General features: G+C 43.4%; 1 protein-coding gene across 2 annotated transcripts in view; it reads left to right on the forward strand.

The window, feature by feature from the left end:
• slc8a3 (solute carrier family 8 member 3) overlaps positions 1–26,419 on the forward strand; it is a 121,711-nt gene that overhangs the window by 70,058 nt on the left and 25,234 nt on the right. For both annotated transcript variants that reach the window (XM_085768532.1, XM_085768531.1), the window contains exon 3: positions 15,086–15,192. In XM_085768532.1, the coding sequence (XP_085624658.1) occupies positions 15,086–15,192 (107 nt within the window). The remainder of the gene's footprint in view (positions 1–15,085; positions 15,193–26,419) is intronic.

Raw genomic sequence — 26,419 nt, forward strand, 5'->3', positions numbered from 1 at the left:
CAATCACAGTTTCCCAGAGCACAGTTTATATTACTCATTCTGTCTGACCATTCAGCCCAGTGTCCCCCAGGTCGTCCCCTCGTATTACTACTCTAATTACTGCATGTAGTAAGACAAACACGCATGTTTGGTGGTGGATAGTTTCCTCCAATGAAAGACCTGTCATTTTCTACAATCCCAAACAAATTTGAACCAAATTTTATTCATCTTTAAGGTTTTAACCAGTCCTCCTAACACCCCCCTCCCAAAAAGCACAAACAACAAAACAACAAACAAAAAACACAATTTTCTTGTATTGATTTGATTTGTCAGAATCCACATTTACAATCAAAATCAAGAAAAAGAAACTGAAACAAGAAAAGTCATAATGTTTGTCTGGAGTCATTAATGAATTTCTTGTTCAGTTAATTCTTTCAATCCTGGCTTAATATTTTAATATCATAATATAATGATATTGAAATTTGCTTCTATTGTGACTTCATTATTTTAGAAAAATAATAAAGACTCAACATAACTACAGTGACATAATAATCAATTACATAGAATATATTCTTTCATATTGATGTTGAGACTTCGGCCTAAGTTTAGTTTAGTAGCTTTTTTTTTACCCTGGACCTTTTGAGAGTGACGTAAATGAGAAATGAGGCTCTGAACATTAGGATATTGAATAATCTTCATATTAACTCTTCCAGTTTGTAGTGTTGCACAGTAAACATCACACATGTATAATTATAACATTAAAAAGAAAGTAAATGAACTATGTGCCTGCTGTTTTGCTTTCAGATCAAACCAACTCTTCTTTGTTGAGTGAATGTTTTGTTGTGTGCATGGGTAAATTAATGTTAATGCCACCGAGGAATCGTCATTAACAGCAACTCTGCCTCATCTGCCTTCTATTTTGTAATTGTTTCTAAATCATTGTACAAGTCCCATCTGCCGCCTGATCTGATTGGACAGAGGAGACAAAACAACAGTGATTGTGCGTTGAGCCCTTTGCTCAGGCTGTGGGTGTGGGTGCAAAAGCAGCGCAAGAATCAATCTCTCTCTAAAACCTGCTTCTAAAATTGCTTCCAATGTGATCGCACCCTTCACGAGCTGCTCAGGGACACTTCACCAGGGAGGACAGTTGCCAAAATGGGGGCTTGAATTTGGGTCCTCTGGATGAATGACTGTCTCTTTCAGCACAAGGCCATCCCGTCGCCTCAGTGTGATTGAACATAATAAGCGACACTTGCATTGCATCTTGTATATTGGTAGATTTTTTGGGGAAACACGGTGCATACTTCTCTTCCTTCTGGATCCAGTGTCCAAACCGAGACTCGCTTTGGCTGACATGCATTATTCAAACGGCATCTGGCACCGCCGCACTCACACAACTCTCGCGCTTCTCCCCCTTAAACAACTCGCAATTACAGCCGCTGCTGCATCTGGCTCGGGCTGTGGCCGGCGAAATTTGCAAGTCGCCAAGTGGAGAGTTTTGTGTGATTGCGTGCCTCATTTTCTGTTTGGCTTATGTAATATTGATGTCCGACGTCAGCTGCACAGACGCCATTTCAAAAGAAGGGATTTTACTTCCTTGTTTATAAAACTTTCAGCTCTTTGTTAGTCGGTCAAGTATGCTGTGATTTGTTTGCCTCTCTGGATGAAAAGAAATAAAGTCGACACTGAGAGAGGGAGAGGAGATGAGGATGAGGACGGGGCGAGGGCGTGTGGGGCCTTGTGGGTGTGGAATATTAAATCTGATGTGAATTTGTCATCAGATTGACAAGAAATCATTGACAAATGTGTTTACTGGCTTTTTTTCTGTGATTGCTGGGGTAAAGCAATAATCAGGACTATAATGAGCGAGGCCCATAATCCCTGCACTTGGTGACAGAAACCAGGCCTGCTTAATTAAGGCACTGATTTCCCACGAGGCACTGGGGGCTTTTTTCCCCTCCTTGTCCTCTTTATTGGCTTGACTGTGTTTGGGATTTTGAGTAGAGGCGTTCCCATGATCTTAAAGAACTGTAACAGCTGTTTTTTTTTGGGGGGGGGGGTTGTTTTGTTTTGGTTTTAATCACGCCGGCCATTGTTTCATGTCATGTTTTCTTATCAATAATTAATTCCTTGTCCTTCTGTTCCAGTTGTTTAACACCACAGGAGTTTCAGATCAGGTTTTTCCGCTCAAACTTTTTAGGAACAGAACCCCCTCCTAAAATCCCGTCGCCATCGAAGCCTCCACGCGTCGGTGAAGTAGAAGTAATGTGTGCTGTTTAAAAACCACGCTTCAGCCCCTCCACGTGTGCTTTAGCAGTGGTTAAATGCAGTCTTGCGTGAGGGCAAAAAGCGACTGAAAAGCACTCAGTAGATTTAGGGCAGAAATGGTAGGCAGAGGGAAGTTTCAAGAGAATTTGGAAAGGTTGTGTTTAGTTCAACACAGAGAGTCCAGGGCCCCGGGTCGGCGGCAGCAGGTGTTTTATACAGAGAGACCAGAGAGAGAAAGAAAAGAAAGGTCGTATTTAATTGCAGCATTTTTAGCGGATGTTCCTTCTCCACCCTGGGGTGTCTAAGTATCCAGTTTTTGTGAAAATCCTCAGACTGAGCAGAGTGAAAGTGGAGCCATTTTTAGGGTCAGGGTGCAGGTTCTGCACCAGCCGACGAGACAAAAGTGTAAGTGGAGACTGAGATATCACACGTCTCACTCCCGCTGATGTGTTACACCAGCGCTGTGGTTTCACTCTATATTATTTAGTGTTTGTGGAGCGAAAGAGCCAGAGAGGAGACCAAAAACACTGAAACGTGCTGTCGAAGAGGAGGTGGCGAGGGGAAGTGGAGAGGAGGCGGGCAGCTCCTGCAAATTTCAGCCGCAGTTTGGTTTTTGTTTTGTTTTTTGGCCCACAGAGCGAGCGGAGGGAGAAAGATTATCTGCATCATGCCTCTCCATCTCCACCTCCACCTCCGCTCTGATGTCTCACTCACTTCACTGTTTTCATCACTGCATCACCCTCCTCCGTTTGCTCTGGATGTGAGGAAGACGAGAGGCCGCCGCTGGCCGAGGGCGGCCCAGTGCAGCGGAGGTGTGAACCCTCTAATCGCCTGTCATTACCCAGTGGCACTTTCCTCACTGAGAGCGCTACTGTATGTCTCGCATGTTGGCATCAATAAATCATTACCACGTTAATTTTGACACATTAGTGTAATTCAGTTCAACAGACGACAACACTTGTAAGACGACTTTATTGTTCTTTACTTTCTACTTTCCCGCAGGTTGGCTTCAATGGGGTTTTTCAGTTGTATGTTTATGTAACGGTAGAGTGAGGTTTCAACTTTTATATCAGCTTATTGTGTTGAATTTCATAATGTGGTTTTATGGGCTCATGGTAACATTACTCTTCAAAGCAAATATACTTTTCTGAGGGGAGAAACAGGGGCATCCAAAATCTTCTTCGCAACAGTTAATGGATAGCATACAGTAGCTTAGCATTAAACCAGCAAGCCTGGAAGTGTTGCTCCCTGTGGGAACTGTTGGGTTTCTCTTTGTAATAAAGTTAGATCTTGACCTCATCCTGTAAAGTACCTTGAGATAATGCATATTGAATTGCCACGATAAAAATTAAATGGAACTGAATTGAAAACCCACATTAAGATCGGTTTAATGTTTCTGTTCTTCTTTGGATCAAACAAAGAAGATGAAACAAGTTATTTTTATGCTTTGGACACTTTGCGTTATGCAAAGTTACATGCCACTGCTGCACTTAATATGAATATATGAAAGTCACATCAATCTCAGTGCTTATGTTGGGGATTTGCATAGGAGTTTGGTGATTGACAATAATTATTAAGCATTAATAATCAATAAGCAGGTCAACTAATTTATTAATTATTGAGTTTAATTGATAAATTAATAAAGTTAGGATTAGCGGTATTGACTAATAATTACTAGAAAAAAGAACTTTGTATTATTAATTAAAGTGAATTAATTAATAATAACTGCGGGGCACCACCCTGAAATCAGGGATCAATGACCAAACAATCAGTCTCGATTATAGAAATCTCTTATAGAATAGAATAATCAATTAAATATGAAGGCGTAAAGTCGAGCACAGACCCTGATAACCAGCTTTAGCGTCACAATAGAATGTACACAAACAACCACAGAACAACTACTTGAGTTCAAGGACATTTATTACTAAAATCATCTAATAGTACACACTCAAGTTCAGGTAATTCAAAGGAATAAACAGTTCAGCAAACATACACTCTCAATGGCTTAGAATGAGCATATGATGTGTGTGTGTGTGTGTGTGTGTGTGTGTGTGTGTGTGTGTGTGTGTGTGTGTGTGTGTATAGGCTGTGTGTGTGTGTGTGTGTGTGTGTGTGTGTAGCCTAAGAGGGGGAGGAGAGACGTCGAGTGACGTCAGAGGGCGTCGAGTGACGTCGGATGGCGTCACGGACGGCGCGCTCGTTCGAGTGAGACAATGGACACGATGTGGCTGTTTCCACGTGTTCCTCAGGTCCACACACAATGATCACAGTCACGTCGCTCACACCGATCACTCTGATACAAACTCTCGTGTTGGGACGCGTGTTTGGGGCGGAGTCCCTTATGGCGGCCCGTTGTGTTACATAGGCAGGTATATGTGTGTGGGTGTGTGTGTGGGTGCGCGGCTGCGCACGTGTGTGTGAGTTAGTAGAGAGGAAAAAGGAGAGAGAGAAGAGGGAGAACGGCGGCTAAAAGGGGGCGATCGGTTATATTAGTCAGGGCTGAACCCAATCGGTATCCAACTACCACAGTGAGAATAAAAGAGCTGCACTCTGATATCTTCACTGGTCTTCTGACGCGGATACGGAGAATTGCGTTCAGCACGTGACTAAGACCTAGTTAATATAACTAGTAAACATCGATCGACCACTCTAGTTAATACAACTAGTAAACATACAGCAAAATCACAATCAACATAACAGGACGCGGAGGTCCTAATAAAATCACGCTTAATTCTAGTCGCTGCCCAGACAAAAGCTCTCTTACTGAAGCGTGCTTCCCAGTGCTGATGAGGTCCGTCGACCTGATGGCCTGGGGCTGCTGTAGCGTCCCACAGCGGGATAAAACTGGTCGTCCTCTGGAAGGGTGGCAGAAAGGAGGGCCAGCTGAGTTAACTCTGTATCGGCGGAGTCCGGCGTCGGCGCGTGAAGAAAGGCGTTCTTCACTTCTGCGGCAGATGTAGGAGGGAGAGAGCGGCGGGTTGCGCGGCGGTCTCCACAGGATCCAGGTGTTTCAGATGAAACTTGAGGCAGTTTACTTGTCCAGCAAGCTCAGAACTGCGGCCTAGGTATATTGAGTCCAAACGTTTGGTGCGCCCCCTTTAGTAACTGGTTGCGTGAAGCCGGAGCTCCTTGCAGCACTTCGTTACCTGGGAAAAAGCATGGGGCTGCGCGTCGCCGCAGCATTTAAACCTTCGGTGACGTCACGGGGTTCCCTGGGGTTTCCCCCAGGTACTGACCAATGGGAGGCCAGAGTTTGAACGTCTGGGTGGAATCACACCTAGGTGTGATTTAACGGGCGTTGTCTGCTGTCGCGCATTCCTTGTCCCCAGCTGGTTTTATGGCCCTTTGTTTGAGAACATGTGGGTTGAGGTCCCAACATCCCCCCTTTGGTCCGAAGAGTGGGTTAGAGTCCAGTCTTTGGAGCAACAGAAGGGCTGAATAATCCGCATGTTTCCTGCGGAGAAGGTCTTTAACAGTCCAACAGTTCAAACAGTTCAAACAGTTCATGTAGCACTGGTTAAGAGGCTAGTGTCTGGGCATTTATGCAGAGGCGCGTCTGGGCAGGACGTCTTAACTACTAGCAACTCTTAGCAACTATGTTATCACATGTTACAACACATCATCACTTCTGTCGTGTAATAACAGTAGAAGAAAACAAAACAAAAGCAAAACACATCTAAGAATTGAAAAAGAGGAAAAGAGAACATTCGTTAATAAAAGGGGTTAGTAGGCCTCTCTTTCACCCCTTGGGGTGAATTGGCCAGTGGTGTGTTTGAAGTGTTGTTGAGTGTCTCTTTTCCCAGAACCCGACATTCAAAACCAATTTCAGTTTATAGCTGTTCAATAACTGGTAAGCTTAAATAAACTCCTGTTCTGAACATTGTGGATAGACTGAAATTGGGATAGCACTGCCAAGGTTATCTACTAGGTGTACTTGGGAGGGCTGTACAGTCGTGGTAGTGGCAGCGCCTAAGAATCTGCTCTACCGTGGTCCGCGGGACCAAGTAGGGCGGGATTCTGCCTGCACTAAGACTCTTGCATCAAATCTGACTACGCGTACGTAGGTTATATCCTCTACCCCCCTTTTCCCCAGCTCACAAAGTAGACTTTATTAACCAGCAGGGAAGAGTTCCTGGCTTAGTTATGCTGGCAGGGGTTCTGTGTTTGACCCCCTCAAAGGGTCAGATACCACCTGACAAAGTGGCTTTATCTTACGCATTACTTCGGTTAAGCATGCATGTAGAAGGTTTGTCAGTTCCGACACCTGGCGGTCACTTCCTTGGTGACCTTGGTTCCTCCGGTCATACTTACCTTCTCGCGTAGCGTTCTTGTTGTATCCTCCCCCCTGCGGGAGGAAGTTACGCTGGGCTGATTTACCTGGCTGATCTCTTCTGTGGTTTTGCCAACCACCCTGGCGGCCGTCCGAGGCTGCTTGCCTGGCGGCTCTGTTCTGAGGGATTTCGCTGCCCTCAAGTGTCAAGTCGGTGTCTTCTGTCACCTGTATCCCCAGGACCCTGGCTTCGGGTTGGAGACCTGGGGGTTTCCAACCCGTCTCCTGACGCAATTCCCACACCATCTGTGCATGTTTGCGGATTTCTTTCATGGGGGGATTGTGGGTCCTGTACATTAGTGAGACATCATACCTAACCAGATCGTGGAGATTGCGGACGAATAGAGATTTGAAAGCCTGGTCTTCTTCTAACCCTGGTGCGTGGCGGCCTCGGAAAAAGGCTACCTGCAAGCGTCGGTAGTATTCCCTCGGAGGTTCTGTCTTCTTTTGGGTGACTGCGTAGGCACCCATGGCGGCAGCGGTGGGATCATTGTAGAGGGAGTACTCTTCCCTCAGAGCTCGACAAAGAGCTGAATAAGTGTCCCTGGTTGCCGGAGGGAGAGATTCCATGAACACATGGACGCTTCTGGATGTGGTTTTCCAGACAAGCTTAAGTTTCTCTCGTGTGGAGGGGCGAGGAAGATCAAGCAAGCAGCGTTCAACCTCCCGGAGGTAGTCATCAACACTAGCCTCGGGGTCCCCTGGGTCGAAGCGCTCAATATCCCCAGCAAGGGATTCAAGTTGACGAGTCCTTAAGCCTCGTTCATTGGAGAAGCCGTAGTCTGAGTCCTCTGAGGTGAGGTCACGGTCGTCTCTATACCGTCGAGAAGGAACGACTTGATGGTGGTAAGGATCACGAGGATCAAAGGCACCAGCACCCTGGTGGGTCGGAGGATGATACTCTCTCCATTGCGACGAAGTGACTGGATCGTCAAAGCGCAAGAAAGTACGATTGCGTGCAGACGGGGGGGCACTGCTGTATGGGGGGACTCCTGGGTCCCCATAAAAGGATGTCGATGGTGGTTGGTAGTAGCTCACCATGGCTCTCGCGTTGCCTGAAGCTGTGTATCCCTGGGGGTTACTGTATTGGTAGTCTCCAGGGTACGGCTCTGGCAACCTAGTGGGCCCAAATGTCCTTTGACTCTCGGCTGTGGGGTAGTTTGGAGAGAATGGTTCCCAGGGCTGGGGGCCCTCCCACCGTTGTGTGTCTGGCGCGGTTTGCCTGCCTGACCAGGCTGGCTCAAGTGTCGGCTGGAGGTCACGTCCCTGCCCACGGGTCAGACTGGACCTTTGATCATGAGCCTGAACGTCTGAGTCGTACCCACGTGGGTACTCTGCCGGCTCCGTGGCAGATCTCTCAGGGGCGTAGGCTTGTGAGCTTACTGGCGGTTCAGGGTCTGAAGCTGGTGCACAACTTACCTGTACAATTTCGTTCTCTTTGTCCTGGACCTCCTGTTCCAGGCGGGACTTCTCGCTTCGCAAGTAGGCAAGTTCTTCTTGGGCTTCTCGTGCCTGAACTTCGGCTTTGCGCTGATAAAGCAGGGCAATTTGACCCAAAATGTCTGGGATGGTGCGCTGCGGCTTCCCAGTAGGATCATTAACATAGCTAATAAGTTCCTCAAGCTTTTCTTCGCACGTGTCGAGGCGGTAGCTATTCAGTCTCTCTCTGTCATCTATGGAGAGACGGATGAGTCCAGCGACCGCATCCTGCAGGGCTGCGTCGCATTGACTTTGGGGAGCTTCTGCTCCTTGTGCGCGGTGACCCTGGTTACTCATTGCGCAGTGAGGGTTTACACCTGTGGGTCAACTGTGTTGGCGAAAGAAGAAAAAAAAAAAAGAGAAAAAAAAAAAAAAGCCAACAAAAACGTTATGTTGTAAGCTGTTGCTGATGCACAGGTGAGAGTAAACCTGTGACTTACAAACCTATAGGTTTCTACTAATTGCTCACAATTACAACCCTTAAATGTAATTGGTGGTTTAGCACCTCAGTGAGCAATAGTCGTGTTACCGGGTTAATTTCCCCCACAGTTGGATAACTTCCAACTGTTAGTAAGTGCTATTCATAAATACAATCTACTACTCCTTATCACACACTGTGACTGTTCACCAATTACCACTAGTTTTACTTGGCAGTACTATGACACATCCACTCTAGAGGGTGGGCGCTGAAGAATGCTGTTAAAGCAGATTCAGCTGTACAGTTCAGTGTTATTTGTGTACAAAATTTGTGACGAAAGAAGCTTTGCTGGTTTATCAAGGCCTCACACGGGGCGTCATTTATGTTGGGGATTTGCATAGGAGTTTGGTGATTGACAATAATTATTAAGCATTAATAATCAATAAGCAGGTCAACTAATTTATTAATTATTGAGTTTAATTGATAAATTAATAAAGTTAGGATTAGCGGTATTGACTAATAATTACTAGAAAAAAGAACTTTGTATTATTAATTAAAGTGAATTAATTAATAATAACTGCGGGGCACCACCCTGAAATCAGGGATCAATGACCAAACAATCAGTCTCGATTATAGAAATCTCTTATAGAATAGAATAATCAATTAAATATGAAGGCGTAAAGTCGAGCACAGACCCTGATAACCAGCTTTAGCGTCACAATAGAATGTACACAAACAACCACAGAACAACTACTTGAGTTCAAGGACATTTATTACTAAAATCATCTAATAGTACACACTCAAGTTCAGGTAATTCAAAGGAATAAACAGTTCAGCAAACATACACTCTCAATGGCTTAGAATGAGCATATGATGTGTGTGTGTGTGTGTGTGTGTGTGTGTGTGTGTGTGTGTGTGTGTGTGTGTATAGGCTGTGTGTGTGTGTGTGTGTGTGTGTGTGTGTAGCCTAAGAGGGGGAGGAGAGACGTCGAGTGACGTCAGAGGGCGTCGAGTGACGTCGGATGGCGTCACGGACGGCGCGCTCGTTCGAGTGAGACAATGGACACGATGTGGCTGTTTCCACGTGTTCCTCAGGTCCACACACAATGATCACAGTCACGTCGCTCACACCGATCACTCTGATACAAACTCTCGTGTTGGGACGCGTGTTTGGGGCGGAGTCCCTTATGGCGGCCCGTTGTGTTACATAGGCAGGTATATGTGTGTGGGTGTGTGTGTGGGTGCGCGGCTGCGCACGTGTGTGTGAGTTAGTAGAGAGGAAAAAGGAGAGAGAGAAGAGGGAGAACGGCGGCTAAAAGGGGGCGATCGGTTATATTAGTCAGGGCTGAACCCAATCGGTATCCAACTACCACAGTGAGAATAAAAGAGCTGCACTCTGATATCTTCACTGGTCTTCTGACGCGGATACGGAGAATTGCGTTCAGCACGTGACTAAGACCTAGTTAATATAACTAGTAAACATCGATCGACCACTCTAGTTAATACAACTAGTAAACATACAGCAAAATCACAATCAACATAACAGGACGCGGAGGTCCTAATAAAATCACGCTTAATTCTAGTCGCTGCCCAGACAAAAGCTCTCTTACTGAAGCGTGCTTCCCAGTGCTGATGAGGTCCGTCGACCTGATGGCCTGGGGCTGCTGTAGCGTCCCACAGCGGGATAAAACTGGTCGTCCTCTGGAAGGGTGGCAGAAAGGAGGGCCAGCTGAGTTAACTCTGTATCGGCGGAGTCCGGCGTCGGCGCGTGAAGAAAGGCGTTCTTCACTTCTGCGGCAGATGTAGGAGGGAGAGAGCGGCGGGTTGCGCGGCGGTCTCCACAGGATCCAGGTGTTTCAGATGAAACTTGAGGCAGTTTACTTGTCCAGCAAGCTCAGAACTGCGGCCTAGGTATATTGAGTCCAAACGTTTGGTGCGCCCCCTTTAGTAACTGGTTGCGTGAAGCCGGAGCTCCTTGCAGCACTTCGTTACCTGGGAAAAAGCATGGGGCTGCGCGTCGCCGCAGCATTTAAACCTTCGGTGACGTCACGGGGTTCCCTGGGGTTTCCCCCAGGTACTGACCAATGGGAGGCCAGAGTTTGAACGTCTGGGTGGAATCACACCTAGGTGTGATTTAACGGGCGTTGTCTGCTGTCGCGCATTCCTTGTCCCCAGCTGGTTTTATGGCCCTTTGTTTGAGAACATGTGGGTTGAGGTCCCAACACTTAACTGTGCAAGAAGGCAAATACGTTTATTTATTTCTCAATGTCAAACTGTTCCTTTCACTTCTCAGTTTTGCTTGATTTAAAATCACCAGTCCCTTTCCAGTCGGTTTTGGGCATAGTGACCGGAAGGGATTCACACTTTTTGTGTGTGTAATCAATAAGATCTATTCTTAAAATGTTGTTACTGTACCTATCACAGTTGGTTTCTAGATCCACTGTTTTCTGCGAGCACCCGGCACCACATGCTTATTTATTGTCCAACATCATCAAAGGTGCAACAGACTGCAGCTACTGTACAACCACTAGCGTCATCACCACCCACTCTCTTCCTTCTCTCAAGATAAAAATGGTCACTTCAGGAGTTTATTTTTATCTCAGTACACTTAACAGTTAGTGTTTTTGACATATTGGGTATATATTTAGTACATTTTAGCAGCACATAATTGATGCTTATGTGTACTGTTAAAATATAACACAGCCATATTATACCTGTCTTCTGTCTGCAGAATCATTACCATGAAGTGATACCAACTTGGCTAACACAACAGACTGATGACACTAATGTTTTTAGCTCCATTACTTCATTAGTTTGACCTTTTGACCCTTTTTCTGTCTTTTTAATTTTACTGTGGCACCTGAAAATATTTCACACTCTCAACTGAACGCAACAGTAAAAAGAGGTTGATCAACACACTGTAAACAACGCAACAATGTGTGTGTGGATTTACTGTTATGTGAGCACTGTTACACTTTCTCTGTTAACTCACCACAGTAAAACCATTCATAATTCACCACCATTCACTGCACCAGCAGCAGGACAGTCCCTGTAAACACCACACTCTGATTTCTGCTGTGTGCACAGCAGGTGTTTGATTATATCATCACACACACACACGCACACACACACGTTGCAAACGGCGTTTTGCAGCTTTCCACAGTAGCTGGTGCCAGATGTTGGGATAGATGGGTGAATTATTGATAATTCTCACAATCAAATGCAAATTTTGCTTAATGCTCCCTGCTCATTGCTCCATGTGTGTGGTTGTGAGTGTGTGGTTGTGGCCGGTGTGTGAGTGGCCACAAAGCGAGGGTGTGTCTCTTTGTGTAGCTCTTAGCAGTTGTTGGTGTGTGTCATGAAAAGGAGTCAGGTTTATATATATATAACTGTACTTCATAAATACAGTACACCTCAGACTGCTCTCTGAGTGTATGAGGAGGATTTTCTATCATCATCTTTCTTATCTTCCTTTTCTTTAAATATGACGTTTGTGGTTGCTTTAATGCCATGTGGGAATATAACTGAGTGTTTTTGCATTCACACTCATCAGACACATGTGTTAAACTGATCTCTGCACGGTTCTGTGTTTTCATTCTAACACATCCACGCGAATGTAAAGTAAATCAAACTTCTTTGTCAAATTTGCTCCATTAATTTGCTGTGTATCCTGTGAGCTAATTGCAGGTACACCGATACGTTAATTTGTTTCGTCAAGCTCCAGTGAAATAAGACACAAAGGTGTGATACAATGCGCAGCTGCTCAAATGTTCCCATGATGCTAACATGGCTGTTGATTACTACATGATTGTTTTTTATTGACTTCCATCAGTCCCTTGTCTAATAAGGGTGACCTAAACAAACTCCAGCAGAGAATCAAATCTAATTGGACCTAAATGACATCGGACTTTTCAAAAATGTTCATTTATTATCAGTAGTTGTCTGCTGATCATTATTTTATAATAATGCTAATTATCATTATCATTATTATCACTAGATTAAGTTTCCAAGAAGCCGGATGCCCTCTCATCTGCAAAACCAGAAGGGAATATTAATTGATATGATAAAGGCCTGAAGCTCTGTCCTGCTTTATTACACAATCTTAAAGTCCCGTTCTAAAGCAGCTTCCATCAATATTTTTATATTAACAATTGATGAAATAATTATGTATAATGTGTCAGTGACATACTCACAGAGATTTATTGCTCTCTGTACTTCCCTCTAGCTCTATGAAGCATTTTAGCATCTTTCTGCTCATTGTTTTCATTTAACTATTAACTTTAACCTGTGAATGTCACAGTGCATGTTTATAGTTTGATGCTCTCCCCCAGACTGACATAGAAATAATAGTTCAAAGAGGACGAGATACGAATATCAGTTTTGTGCTTATTTGATACATACTGTAAGTCTAAAATGAATGTTCAGTCATTCATTCATTAAACATACAGCTTCATGTCTTCAGATTGTGGGAGGAAGCTGCAGCACGAGAACATGCAGACATGCAAACTCCACACGGGAAGGCCAGGTGGCAGGTTTGAACTCAGAACCTTTTCGCTGTGGATTCAAACCACTGTGCCACTGTGCCACCCTAAAGTACATTTCTTAATCAAACCATAAAATCTGAGGCCCAGTGATACTCTCAACTCCTCATATTGAAACGGGAATGAACAGGGGTCAAGCATATACGTTTTTTCTATCGAGCACAATAGCGTGTCAGTCAGCCAAGCTGCTGAGTGTTCACCTGTGTTTTGCATGTTTTGTACATGGTCACACAGGCTGCATGTGCAGGTTCTCCGTGCCTTTACATGCATGTCATGTAAAACCAATTCCAGACTACAACCAGGCTTTGTGTGTGTGTATGTGTGTGTCAGATCCCATTTGTCCATTAGATTCAGTGTTTCCTTTTCTCATTCCTGATGAAAAGCTGAGGTACTTTTCCAGGCGGCAGCACTGCAGACATCTCGTCCAGCAATCTGAGGAAAGCCCTGCCGGTGGGACGTGAAGTGAGAGAAAGAGAGATGGATTGTTCTGCTGTGTGTACTGTAAGAGGATCTTAGATAGCAGTCTTCCCTTCAGTGAGCAGGATTCACATTCAACCACATATAGGGAGGGGGAATTATACTATAGTAATATATAGTATGTACTGTATATACATTTTAATTCCTCTGGAGATGACGGATTAATAGTTTTATATACCATATATGCAGTGTGAGAGTCTGCATGTATAAATATCTGTGTTTGTGTGGGTGTATGAGAGACAATTTGTGCTTTCCTATGAGCGTGCAAAAGCGTGTGTCAGGGCTTTGATTGACGCGAGCTGCGCTATATGTCACGGTGCAAGAAGTACATCAGCGGGATGTCAGGGAACGAGCTGCTTTTTGACTCGATACATGATACATGAGCAGCTATCCATAATGAATGCTGCTGTGCCACTTATCTTATTAGCCGAACCCCTGCTTTCCTAACGCTCTCCCAAATAACATGCGTAAAAAATTGTATTTTTGCTTGGATGAAGCGTCTTCCCATGAGATGTCAGACTCATAATAAAGTATGTCATTCCTATTTCAGGGCTAGCTGCGCCGCTGTCGACTATTGTTGACTTGTCTGCCGCTCGCAGTGAATGCTTTGTGAGGCCTAAGAGAGCGGATGCAGCGAGTGTCATGACTCGTCTGCAGCGCTGTCGGTTTTGTTTCCGCTCTCCGGCATCAAGGCCGGCGTGATGCGCGCGATGTGCAGGTGGTGCGGTGATGCGTCTGCACGAGCTGCGATTGAATTCACAGAAACAGAGCTGCTCCTGGAGGAGTTCCCACTGTGATGTGGCGAGGAGGCGCGGAGACATCTGGGTACCTACTGACCACTTAACTGCCTGCACTCGTCAATAACTCTTTAAAAAGATCAATTAGGGCGATCAGTGGCGAGAACGCCGCTGGGGCCGAGGTGCCATATTGAGCTGTTTTCTGTGTGATGATGTCAGACACGGCTCTTTTTCCTGAGAAAGAGCCTCACCCCTCCAGACATTTGACTTCATTAAAGGGTTGTTCTCCTCAAACCGGAGCAATAAGCTCAGCAATAAGTCGAAGCCTCGTCTCCGCCTGGAGAGGAGACGTCGCTCCACGTGGCGTCCATCCCGCCGCCTTATTGAAAGTGTTCTGACTGAATCATCGGGCCGTAAAAATCGATTTTTTATAGCGACAGTTTCTCTCAGTTGTCGTTCACTCACCTTTTTCTACCCTTGTGAAGTGTCCGTTCACACGTTTTACAAGCTGCTGTTTTCACTTCGTTGTGTAGTTTTCTCCGCTCCCTGCTGTGGCGCGCTTTTTGCCCCCTTCTGTTCCACTTCTACCTGACGGCGTGATAAATGTGGTTGTCATGACACCCACGACAGCCGAACCGGTCGCCGACTGACAGTCCGGTCCAGTACGCTGACCTCTCACCTCCTAACCTTTCTTCCATGCTGATTATTAATCCTACTTACAGTTGCTCTTCCTGAATCCCTCCATTGCAAATTAACCATTCTCTTCTTCTTCTCTCTCCCTCTTCCTCCCCCTCTCTTTTTCCTTTCACACCCCTTCCTCTCTTTTCCTCCCCTCCTATTATTCTCCCTCTTGCAGCAAACTTATTCACGTGAAAATTATTGACGATGAGGAGTATGAGAAAAACAAGAACTTCTTCCTGGAGCTGGCCGAGCCTCGCATGGTAGACATGAGTCTGCAGAAAGGTGCAGTACTGAACCTATTTCTTTGTCTTCTATCTCTCTCTCTCTCTCTCTCGCTCTCTCTCTCTCTCTCTCTCTCTGTCTCTGTCTCTCTCTCTCACACTTTGTCAGTGTCTTTTCTCTCACTGTTTGTAGCCTCCGTCTCTCCCCAGGCGTCTTTGTCTCCTCTCTGTCCACTTCTGTTACCTGAACTTTCACTCTGGGAGCCCTAATATGTGCCCTGTTCACCCGCTGCTGCTGCGACCCTTTGCTTTCACACCACTGTGCACCTGAGAACCCTCTCTCTCTCATGCACACACACATACACACACAAGCTTTCATATAACATCTAAAACTCATGCCAAATCATTTCCATTATACCGACAGTCTCCCCAGACAGTGTCATCATCTGCATAGAGAACAGCGAGTCTGGGAGCTGTTATCGTTTACCATCCCCGCAGAGCAAGTAGCCATTATTATGATAAGACACGTTTAACCTAAACACACAGTCTAGTAGCTGTTGTATATGTTTTTTACATTCACAATTCAAGCAAATTATTGTTTGTTTGTTTTTCATTGTTACACAGTGTGACTCACAGGAGTGTTCCCCAGTTTGTATGGAAGTCCTGCTTCATGACCCCAAACACCTGATAGGAGCGGGTGGTGCAGCTCATATTGGGGTTGTGTATTCTCCGGCAGGGGCAATATCACTCACTGCAAGCTCGTATTCCTCTGCACAACAAGCCCGTCTTTAGGGCGCTTTACTTTTGCAGCAAGGTGAATATAAAAATAAAAATAAAAATAGGACGTAGAAGAATCCAAATCAAAGCAAGTTTTTATCATAAGTTTTGTTTGTCGTCTTGTTTCCAGCTCGTTGTCGGTAATGTCTGCTGAAAGAAGCCAACAGGCTTTTTTTTTTTTTTTTTTTTTTTTAAGATTCGCGCTCCGTTATCTAATGCAGTGTTATCTAACCTCGCTCAGGGCCAGGGGATGGGAGAGGCTCACAAGCTGGTGCGGAGGGTGCAGAATCTCACACTTGGCTGTTGCCTCCAAACACTTCAGCTCATTATGTTTACGTTATTGGGTCTGGCAGCGCTGTCTGAGTGGTGCCGGCTCCCTGGGTTCTGAGAGTCAGAGTCATGATGAAGAGCAGTTACTATGCAGGTCTTTATGAGTGATGGCTGCATCACTCCAAACACTCCTCCGCTGCTCTATGATGTTCCTTGTTTTTTGTTTTGTTTTGTTTTTTTATTCCCTCTATGTGTTGGCACAGGTTTAACCCACACACACTGACAAGCTGCCTGTCACACATCTCATTTTGGCTGCGTTTAATCCCACTAAACCCTGAATTTAAACATATTCAGCTAAATTAGATGCTTGAAATTTGAAATATAAAGTCAAGAGATATAGATATGCTCACATATAAAAGTGCACACTTGATAATTATACTTGAGCATGAAATGTGACTCTGAGCTTAACACCAAGTCTCTTTCAAAACAGATGCGAACAGTTCTCATAACTTTTATTTTTTTATTGTAACCTCTTTTAAGTTCCGAGAAGTCGTGAAGTCACAGTCACAAAATTTCTAAATTACCGCTTGTTGCCCAGATCTTTTTAATGAGTTACAAACAATTGAGAAAGTCCAAAACCCTAGTTGGCCGACTAATGGTGCAACTTCATTACTCAGTCAGTGACATGTGTGTTTATAGGGCTGACTCCAGTGTTGTATTGCAGCCGGTCACAGAAAGTATTGGGTGCACCCTCCATGTGGCGTAGGCTTAGTTCTAATTACAGTGGCGATGGGTTCAAGTCTGGCCCTGTGCTGTATTTTCTCCCCTCTCTCCACATCCTTGACCTTCCTGTTTCTTTTCACTGTCCAATCTAAATAAAAGCAAAACATGCACCAAAAAAACTTTTTAAAAAGTATATGCACTTAGTGCCAAGTTACATCCTGTAATTGCCACTTGTGGCCGCAGCAGCAGCTGTTAAGCAAAAGTTTGACAGCTTCTGTCCCAAACCACTCCTGATATACAAAATAAGAGTGTGTAATTTACCATCCACCTTCTAGAATGGGTGAATACTGAGTGTCTAATTTATGCTCTGTATAGTGCCCTCAGACATTCCCAAAAATAGAGCAATAATGTAGTCTCCATGGCATGTGCAGCACTCTCTGTTAACAATCCTGCAATGTGATGGGCTGAATTTTATAGATACAGATGACCCAGAAATCTCTATTTACTGGTCACTGTGGAGAAAAGTGATTGTCTGCTATAAAGAGAGGAGAAGAGAGTGAATTCAAGGCTATAGCTTCACTTTAACCTTTCTTTCCTCTTCAATCTACCGCAGTGAGGACATACAGTATGTACAGTGTCTCCCCACAGGTCCCCAAACTGCTCCATCAAAGGCCAATGAAAATGTGCCGCCGTGCTGACAGTTTAAAACATATAGTGCAAACGCGCAACCTCAATTCTTCATACATCTTCTCCGTTTCTTGCAAGCCATCAAGGTTTCTGCAGCAGGACGGTTGAATTCGCTGCAGCGAGCAAGGAGTCAGGATTGTAACAGACAGAATGGGTGTAGGGGAAGTGGAAGAAGAGAGCGATCTGCTCAGATGGAGGGAGAGATGAGGATAGGTGACGACAGCTGGAGTCAAGCAAGACTCATGCCAATGGCCAGGTTTAGTCTCCAGAGATCAAAGCAGCTGCTTTGTTTGGGTCGTGCACTAACGGGGCAAAGAAAGTGAAACCTTTCTTCTGTCTCCAGGAAGCGGCACGTAAGCCTCTATACTGTGAACATATATTATGTACATGATCAAGATTTTTGCTCATTCAGATCCTAGAAAGACAGCAGCACTACCGCACTGCTAATGAAAGCACAGACGGTGTTGACAGTGAGTAATACCAGATACGTCTACTTAGTTATTCTTAAAATGCAGGAGGTAATGAATGTTTGATCGAGGGTAATAAATGTTTGATCAATATATGACGAGGAGGTAATGAAAAAGCTTTTCTGTATTATTTCCCGTGCAGGATCATCTTTTATGAATGTGCCCGTGCTGATGAAATCGCTTTGATTTGAAATTAGAGAAAACACAAGCCAGTGTTTAGCAGAGGGGTTACACACACACACACACACTCTCCTATTGCCGCAGTAGGTGCTGCAGAAATCGCAGTGATGTGAATGATATGATTATTTCTCACTTTTCATATATAATGTGGCGATTATATTGTTGTTCATAAGCACTGATGTGGGGCTGATTGGGTTTGTTTTCCTCCTTATTAAAGCCTTAGTGGAGGAGCAGGATTGATGAATATTCTATGAGGCTTTGTTTTGTTTTTGTTTTTTTTCCCCTTTTCATATGCAACAGCCTTGCTCCATTTTTTTCCGAGCAGCATTTCCACCAACGATTCTTTGCAACTAAAGAAAACACAATGTAACTCTTGTTTCTTTACCTATTATCTCTCTATCGTGGATGATCAAAGCAGGAACACAAAAATAATCATCAGATCTCATTTGTACACTCATCTTTTTATTTATTACCAGCAGTTACATCACACATTGCAAACGTTTGTAGATTTGCTCACACGCTACAACGCTGATCGCAGAATCTGGGAGATGTGAGCAAGTCCCAGGCTGGCAGGTCTGACTTTGGACAGTGTGTGAGTAATGAAAGCAATCAAGCCAACAGTCACCCTGACCTGTCAGTCTGGAGTTGTTTACTGCCGGCTCCAGCTATGCCCTTCTCTAACTTATACTGAAGTGGTCAATACCATTAGCACCTCTGGTGAGGTGGCCCGGCGAGCCGCTGCTGCTGCCGCTGCTGCTGCTACTGCTGCTGCTGCTGCTGCTACTGCTGCTGCAGCACAACCCTGCAGAGTCAGAATGAGAGTCACTTCTACATTAGTAGAGGACAGAGTGGGATGTTATTGAAGTGACTGGGGTGCTGAGGCATGTTGATGTTCGTGTCAGACTTGTGGAGTTTTTATTCAAAGTGTGAAACAGTTATTTGTCTTATTTTACTGGGAATGGACATTTTCAGTTTGAATCTGGATGAATATTAAGCTCTATTCAAACACGTGTCAAACGTGGTCTGTGGATGAAGGATGATTAATTATGCAGATGCATATTGTTTAAAATATACAGTAAAATAAACAGTTATGTTCAAGGCTTCTTTATTATGATGATGATAAGAAGAAGACCATAATTGCCTCAAAGGAAGTACAAACTACCAATGTGCATACAATACAGTACACATTATAAAACATCTCAAATTCACACACATACATGTACAGACTACCATCAACTAATTGCACAAAACCACCGCACAGATTACATGCTTTTCCCATGTTAAGAGTGATAAAAAGCTACCAAACAACATCACCACTTTCATAAGAAACAAATGCAGATGCCTCTTAAACCAACCATGTCACTGATATTATATAGTCAATATTATTGTAACATTTCCTGACATTTAAACATCTAGATGCCTTTTTTTTTAACATTTTAACCTAAAACACTGTGCACAGAGTGAGAACCATGGTGATAACTGATCATAGTGTACATTTGCATATACATCTTCATATATGCGTCTATACATTCATGTCCCCACATGTATAAACAAACACATGATGAAGAGAGGAAAACAAGGTGACAGGTTTGACTTTGATATTTCATTACAGAAGTGGATGTATTTTAATATATGGACCTAGAGATGATGGGAACTGCTACAACAGACGCTGAGGGAGATCCAGTAAAAAAAGAAAAATCTAATAGTTAGTAGGCTAGTCCAGGCAATTTAGAGTCACCAATTAAGCTACAAAAGTTTGATGTAAAACCTACTCAACTTTTAGTTTAGTAAATTAAATCAATCGTGCGTCGACAATGACACAAATAGCTCAAGGACAAAGCTGACATCATAAACACTGATTTGTTACTGCACGAGACAGTAGAGCATTTCATTCTGTACTTACAGTTGATACAGAATGGCACAGTGACAGATGAGCCATGAACCAGAGAATCAGAGTTCATGATAGTGTGTCAGCATGTATCTGTCCTGCTCAAGTGCCTTCAGTCAAGTCACTGTGCCCTGCAGGGCTGTTGCTTTGTATTTGACTGTGACCTCTGACCTCTGGGTCGAGGCAGAAGGAGAAACCACCTTGCACAGAAATGCGCAAATACCATGTTATTCTGTAGCTTGTAGGCCAAATAGTCTAAACTGGCACTGAAGTGTTAGAGTTGGAATCAGGAAGAACACCAAAGCCTCCTCTATTTGAGATGCTGAACAGTTTTTGTTTTATTTTTGCTTGATAAAGGTCATCTACTGAACATCTACTCACTCAACTCAACCAGTTACTTATTTTTCTAGTATGTTATCATGTAATAACTAATGGATATTGAACAGAATAATGAACTTAATAAAGGATGTGTAGAGATGAATCTTCTTCTTCAGGCTAAAACTAATCACAGCAAGGTCTAAAGAACACACATGCGCTGTATAATATAGACTACTAAAGAATGAGGTGATTGATACATTTTAGAAAAAAGAAAGAAGAAAGGACCAAGGAGAGAATAATCGTGGGGTGTTGCGGGGACTTTTGGAAGTGTGGGTCCTTCAAATGACACTGCAAAAAAAGTGTGCTACAAAGCAGTCGGTGGCATCATCATCGCTCATGGAGGGTGGTGTGTTGAGGAGGAGCACCAATGTCAAGTGCTCTGCACGAGGGCGTTTCTGTGTATGTGATGGAAGTGTGAGTGTGTGTGTGTGGCTGTAGGATTAATACCCCCCCGCCCACCTCCCCCTGCTGTGGTAATCCATCTCCCACCTTGCCACTTTCCATTCAAATCATGGCTCGCGTGGGGAAATGTGCCACCAGTCGCCCCCCCCCCCACCACCCCCACCTCCTCTCTCACTGAGCTCCTGTGGCATCTGAGGGCATTTAACACGCTATTGTTTGAGCTTGGCCAGGTCCTTTCTCCAGCACACACACACACACACACACACATACACACACATTCATTACCTCCAAATGAGCTGTGAGTCGTATTATCGAAACGATGTTAAAACCAAAGCAACTCTGAAGTCCTCTATTAGCAGCACAGCCAAGACAGATGAAGTTTGAATGGACATTACTGAAAACACACTGTTAAGAAAATGATGATGTCTTCATTGCACCGTTCCACTGTTCAGTAAAAATAGGTACGACTGGGTTTGGGGAAATGTAAATGGGCAAAGACCAAAATTACTTTGCAGGAAATTAGATTGGCCTTCAATCAGTCTGAGCCACAAATTAAATACAGTGCTCACCTAAAATTTAATATGAACATGGTGCTGTTCGCAGTCGGCATCATTATCTCAACCTGCAGACGCACTCGCTGATGGCTCCAGCCTCCATCTTCTGGCCTCATTCCTTCATCGGTTTGTTGGTTTCCACTCTGATGTGTGGCAGCAGGAACGGCGCCTGTGAGATTTACAGCAGTCAACACTATACACGATATGAACTCACGCTACTGTAGTAGCAGTAACTTCTGCTGGTTGGTGTTGTTGGTGTGGAGCAGCAGCAGCAGCAGTGTTTGTTGTTGTAAAAGTCACTCTAGTGTAGCAGCTGCAGAGTCGGTGGGAGCAGCACAGCTCTAGTTGCAGTCGCACCTCTAGCAGCAGCTAAGCCAGCGCCGGCAGAGGTGGAGGAGGTGAGAGAAGTGGAAGTAACAGTACACACGTGTGAATTTACTGGGAGAAAAATCCTATAAAAAGTTATTGAGGAGATTCACTCTGCTGAACCTCAGATGAGACTTCAACCCTGGTTGTGGTGGTGGATTGAAATATTGCATCTATGAGGCCAAAACCACCTTTTTAAGGTCACTGTGACCTTGACCTTTAACTTTTAACTATTAAAATCTATTCAGCATCTTTGACCATTAGTGGATGGTTGTTCCAGGAAGATGTCAGGAAGTTCCTCTCTAAGGTGTTACTGAGACATCGTGTCCACCAGACTTCAGTTGAGTCATTTTTTTAATGGTTGGAGGAAACAAACATGTTGAGGTCCCTGTTGACACCAACCACTGAGAGTCTGTGTTCACCTATTTACACTGAAAGCTTCTTTAGTTGTGAAAGTGGTGGTACAGTAGTAGTAGTAGTAGCAGTAGTAGTAGTAGCTCTCTCTGGTGGTTTTACTCATTTTATCTGCATCAGAGGAGCATTGGAGTAACACACTCCACCATGTTCATCCCAGGAAACTCTGCTGAGGCTTTTAGGTCTGGCTCTTAGTCCCCTCATTGGGTCATAGGGGGTGGATTAAAAAATACATTTCATATTCATACTTGGTATTGGTAAGGCACCTGCTCTGAATTCACCTGAATGGTAAAATAATACAAGCAACAATTCAAAATCAACACACTAATGTTTATTTAAAGTCAGAAAACCTGATCCCTCTTGTTAGATAATAAAAGTGTAGAAATAAATTGATTTTAAAGGAGACATATTATGCCCCCTTTCCACAAATTAAAATAGTTCCCAGGTGTCTTAAAGTCATGTCTGTGACATGCTTTGGTCAAAATACCCCAAGGATCAAACATCACAGCTCTTTTCATATTCTCAAAACAGCCCTGTTCAGAACAGCCGGTTTCAGTGCCTGTCCCTTTAAATGCAAATGAGCCACTGTTTCGCCCCGCCCCTTCTACCGGTCACAGGTTGGGGTGGTATTATGCAAATTCAAATCCTAGTTACATCACTGGAAGACAACTGAGGGAACAGCTCGTAAAACCACGTGGATTTCAATCCAGAGAGCCTGAAAATTACATTTTTTTTTTGTCAATTCTCACATTTTGGGGGCCAGAAGGCAAGACAAACACTCAGATATATGTTAAAGAGCCTTCAAAAAGTGATATTTCCATAAAATGTGCTTATGTTTACGTAGCCCTAAGAGTGCATAAACACACACGACCTGTAGACACTTGTTAACTCTAATAGGCCACAAGTTAAAAAGTTTTAGGAATCGCTGCATTTAAATTCAGGACAGTGTGTCTCTGTCACTGACTCTGACAGTCCACTGCTGCTCAAACTAAACTGTATCTCTAATAGGACTTAGGTGTATGTAAATGTAATTTGGATCAAGGTAACCTCAGTGTGTGTGTGTGTGTGTGTGTGCACAGCGGAGCGATTGCCTTTACAAACAAGAGCGTGTGTGTGTAATGTAGTGGAGGACAAGTTTACACGGATTAAATATTGATAATATATTAAAGCAGCTTCCCTCTGAGGTTTGGTTTCACTATCAAAACCACATCAGACCTGCAGGAACCACCTGTGGTTTCATCATGTGAAGCTCCACACGGTATCCTCCGGCTCATCAGCTCATGAATAATGTCTGTCTGCCACTCTCAACGTGATCGAACCTGGAGCACGCAACTCCTGAACTTACAGCTCATTACGTTTCCCTCTGCCGGGGTCACGGGCCACATGAATCTCTGTGAGTCCGTGCGCTTCGTGACCGTGGCCTTTGTGTTGCTTTAAAAGTCAAACTTATCATCGTCTTTGTTAGCAGTCAACCCGCATCTGACCTCCAGTGAATCTCTTCCTCACAGTGTCGTCGCTGTGTCGAGGGGAAGTGTTAGAAGAGTGGAAGTGGGAAGATGGAGACAGTGGTAGATTAGCACCACATGGAAAGGGTAAATAGAGTGGCCTCATCTCAGTGTCTAAAATGTGCAATGGACTTTAATTAGTCGTTTTATAGATTTTTACAATCTAAAAACAAATCTGGTATTAAAACAGTTTTTCAGCTTCAATTAGTCCACGATAACATTCCTATTATTTGGGAATACTAAAATAAAGAACGTGTACCTGAATGTTGAATATGAAACACAGTTCCTGCCTTTTTTACATTTGTCATTTTTTAGATTTTTATGACACAAAGATTTGGAAGAAAAACGCTCTGGTATTACAACAGTATCTCAGTTTTTATTAATCTTCATCGATGAATTTTAAAATTTGAATGCAGGGCTCCATGATAAGATTCCTATAATTTGGGAATACTTGAATAAAGCACATGTACCTGAAGATTGAATATGAAACAGTGTCAGTGTAAATCTATTTAGTCATTTCCCAGCACTGTTAATTTACACCATGATGTAGTAAATTTAGTTTCCTAATAATTTCCCACGGATTTTTTATGTTCTAAATTCTCTAGAAAGTTCCTGGGAAAGACTTTGGTTTGGTGATCTGTAATTAAACTAAGCCAGTGTTGAGCTGGTACACGTTCAGTTCATTAATTCAAATTCATTTCTAGCATAACTAAGACGCTCTTTTAGTGAGCGCCCAGTAAAACAGCTGAACATGCAGAAATGTAAAATCCTTCTTCAGGCAAACATGCACTTCAGCACATATGGAGAGTGAGGTTTCCAATAATAAATGAATATTTACAGCCTTTTTTAATTTTAGCAGTTCTTGGAAGGATTTTTTTTACCACTTCTGATAATTATAGTACAAGTTTCACTTTCTCCAAATATTGTGTGTATTTGCCACATAAACAGCAAATCTCAGAACAGGTGAAAAACAGCAGGACTATAAACCATGTCCTGGAAATCCAATTAAAATATAATAATCCAATAAGACTGGTGGGCCTTGACTAATCCACAGAATCAATTAATTAGTTAATTAAATATCTGAAAAACCCTCACATTGATACAAACATCGTGTGGATCCAGTAAAGCTATAATATTACTGATTGGACAATGAAATGATTAGAGATGCAGCAATAAGCAGAATAATCCCTTAGTTGATCAATGAACATTAATTATCACCTATTATTTTGGTAATCAAATCATATTTAATCAAAAAAAGTTTTTTCAGTTAATTTTAAACTGAACATTTGTTTTTAGTTTTCGTCACCTCTGAGAGTTTGTAACAGTCAATTTTCATTATTTTTATTTTTAGTTAATTAGTTTTATATGATAACAAAACAAGAGGGTGATAATCAATGACCACTTTGGTGTTTTCAGAGTTACTCCTGCTCTATTCTATTTTTAAACTCATGAAGTTTCTTTCTGCCCAGATTATAATCTCCAGACTCGGTGCGGTCGAACACAGCCTCTCTCTGGTTTCTCTCCTCCGGGGACTTCACGTCTGTTCAAAGGGCTGAAGTGCTCAATCCCGGGCCTGGAGGAACTCTAAATGACTGGTATTGAATCAATTAGCTGCCTAATTGGGCTGAGATAAAGACCCCGTTTCCTTATCACCAGCTCCACCAGCCATTACAGATGGCACCGGGAATCTCCCAGTGGATGTGCCAGTAGGTCGGAGTGAGGCTGCTGATGGTTCTGGCAACTTCACTGTAATCCGAGATAGAGGAAGCATGTATCCACTTTATGTAGGAATTTAGAGTCGTCGACTAATACTTTAATTCTTCCTAACTTAATATAATATACATAATATCATCTTTACCCTATAAGTTATCAATTACATATCCTCAATATACATACTTTGCATATAACTCTGTGTTGCATTTTGCGTTTCATTTGTATTTCATTACTTATACAATAGATCATATTAACTTTTTATAGAAATGGGTTTCAGCAGACTCTCAGGCATGATTTGTTTGAGATTTTAAATTTCTCCCGAGATCCCTCATAGTCATGGAGAAGATAAGTATTTTACTAGTTTTCCTTTTATTTTCACAACTCTTTAGTCAACTTTGAATTAAATATTCATCTTTAGTTCATATTTAAGGCGGCGGGGAAACTGACATTATAAGTTGAACCGTCTTAACATCTCACAGTGTAAAAGCACAGCACGACAGACACCGGATTAGTGTGTTCAGCATCACTCTGACCTCCAGTCATTTCGCTGGAGGACGGCTGCTGCTGTAGATTTTCTATTAAAACCCCTCTTGCTTAGTCCTTTATCGTGTTTCCGTGTTAAATTCATTCAGATTAAAATAATCATTTGGACTGTATAGGTGTGTGTGGATGGATTACACCACCATCTACCTGATTGTACAGTGGAAACCTCCCACAGCGATGCCACCATGTAAGGAAATCTGTTAGCGTGCATCACAGGAAAGGTATGTGGACTGAACATTTCAAAGAGTCACGCAGAGAATGAGCTGCTGAAATCCTCACAAGGACACACAGGAAGTGATGATCTGAATATCTGCAGGATTAAACGTCATTTGCTGATCAAATGACACATTTTATGTGGGTCCCCGGTTAAATTGTATTCACTACAGGCCTAATATGTCGTTAAACCAGGGCTTATGCCATC

The sequence above is a fragment of the Trachurus japonicus genome, chromosome 22 (genome assembly GCF_045865225.1).
Source record: "Trachurus japonicus isolate A0001 chromosome 22, Traja_1.0".
Classification (NCBI taxonomy): domain Eukaryota; kingdom Metazoa; phylum Chordata; class Actinopteri; order Carangiformes; family Carangidae; genus Trachurus; species Trachurus japonicus.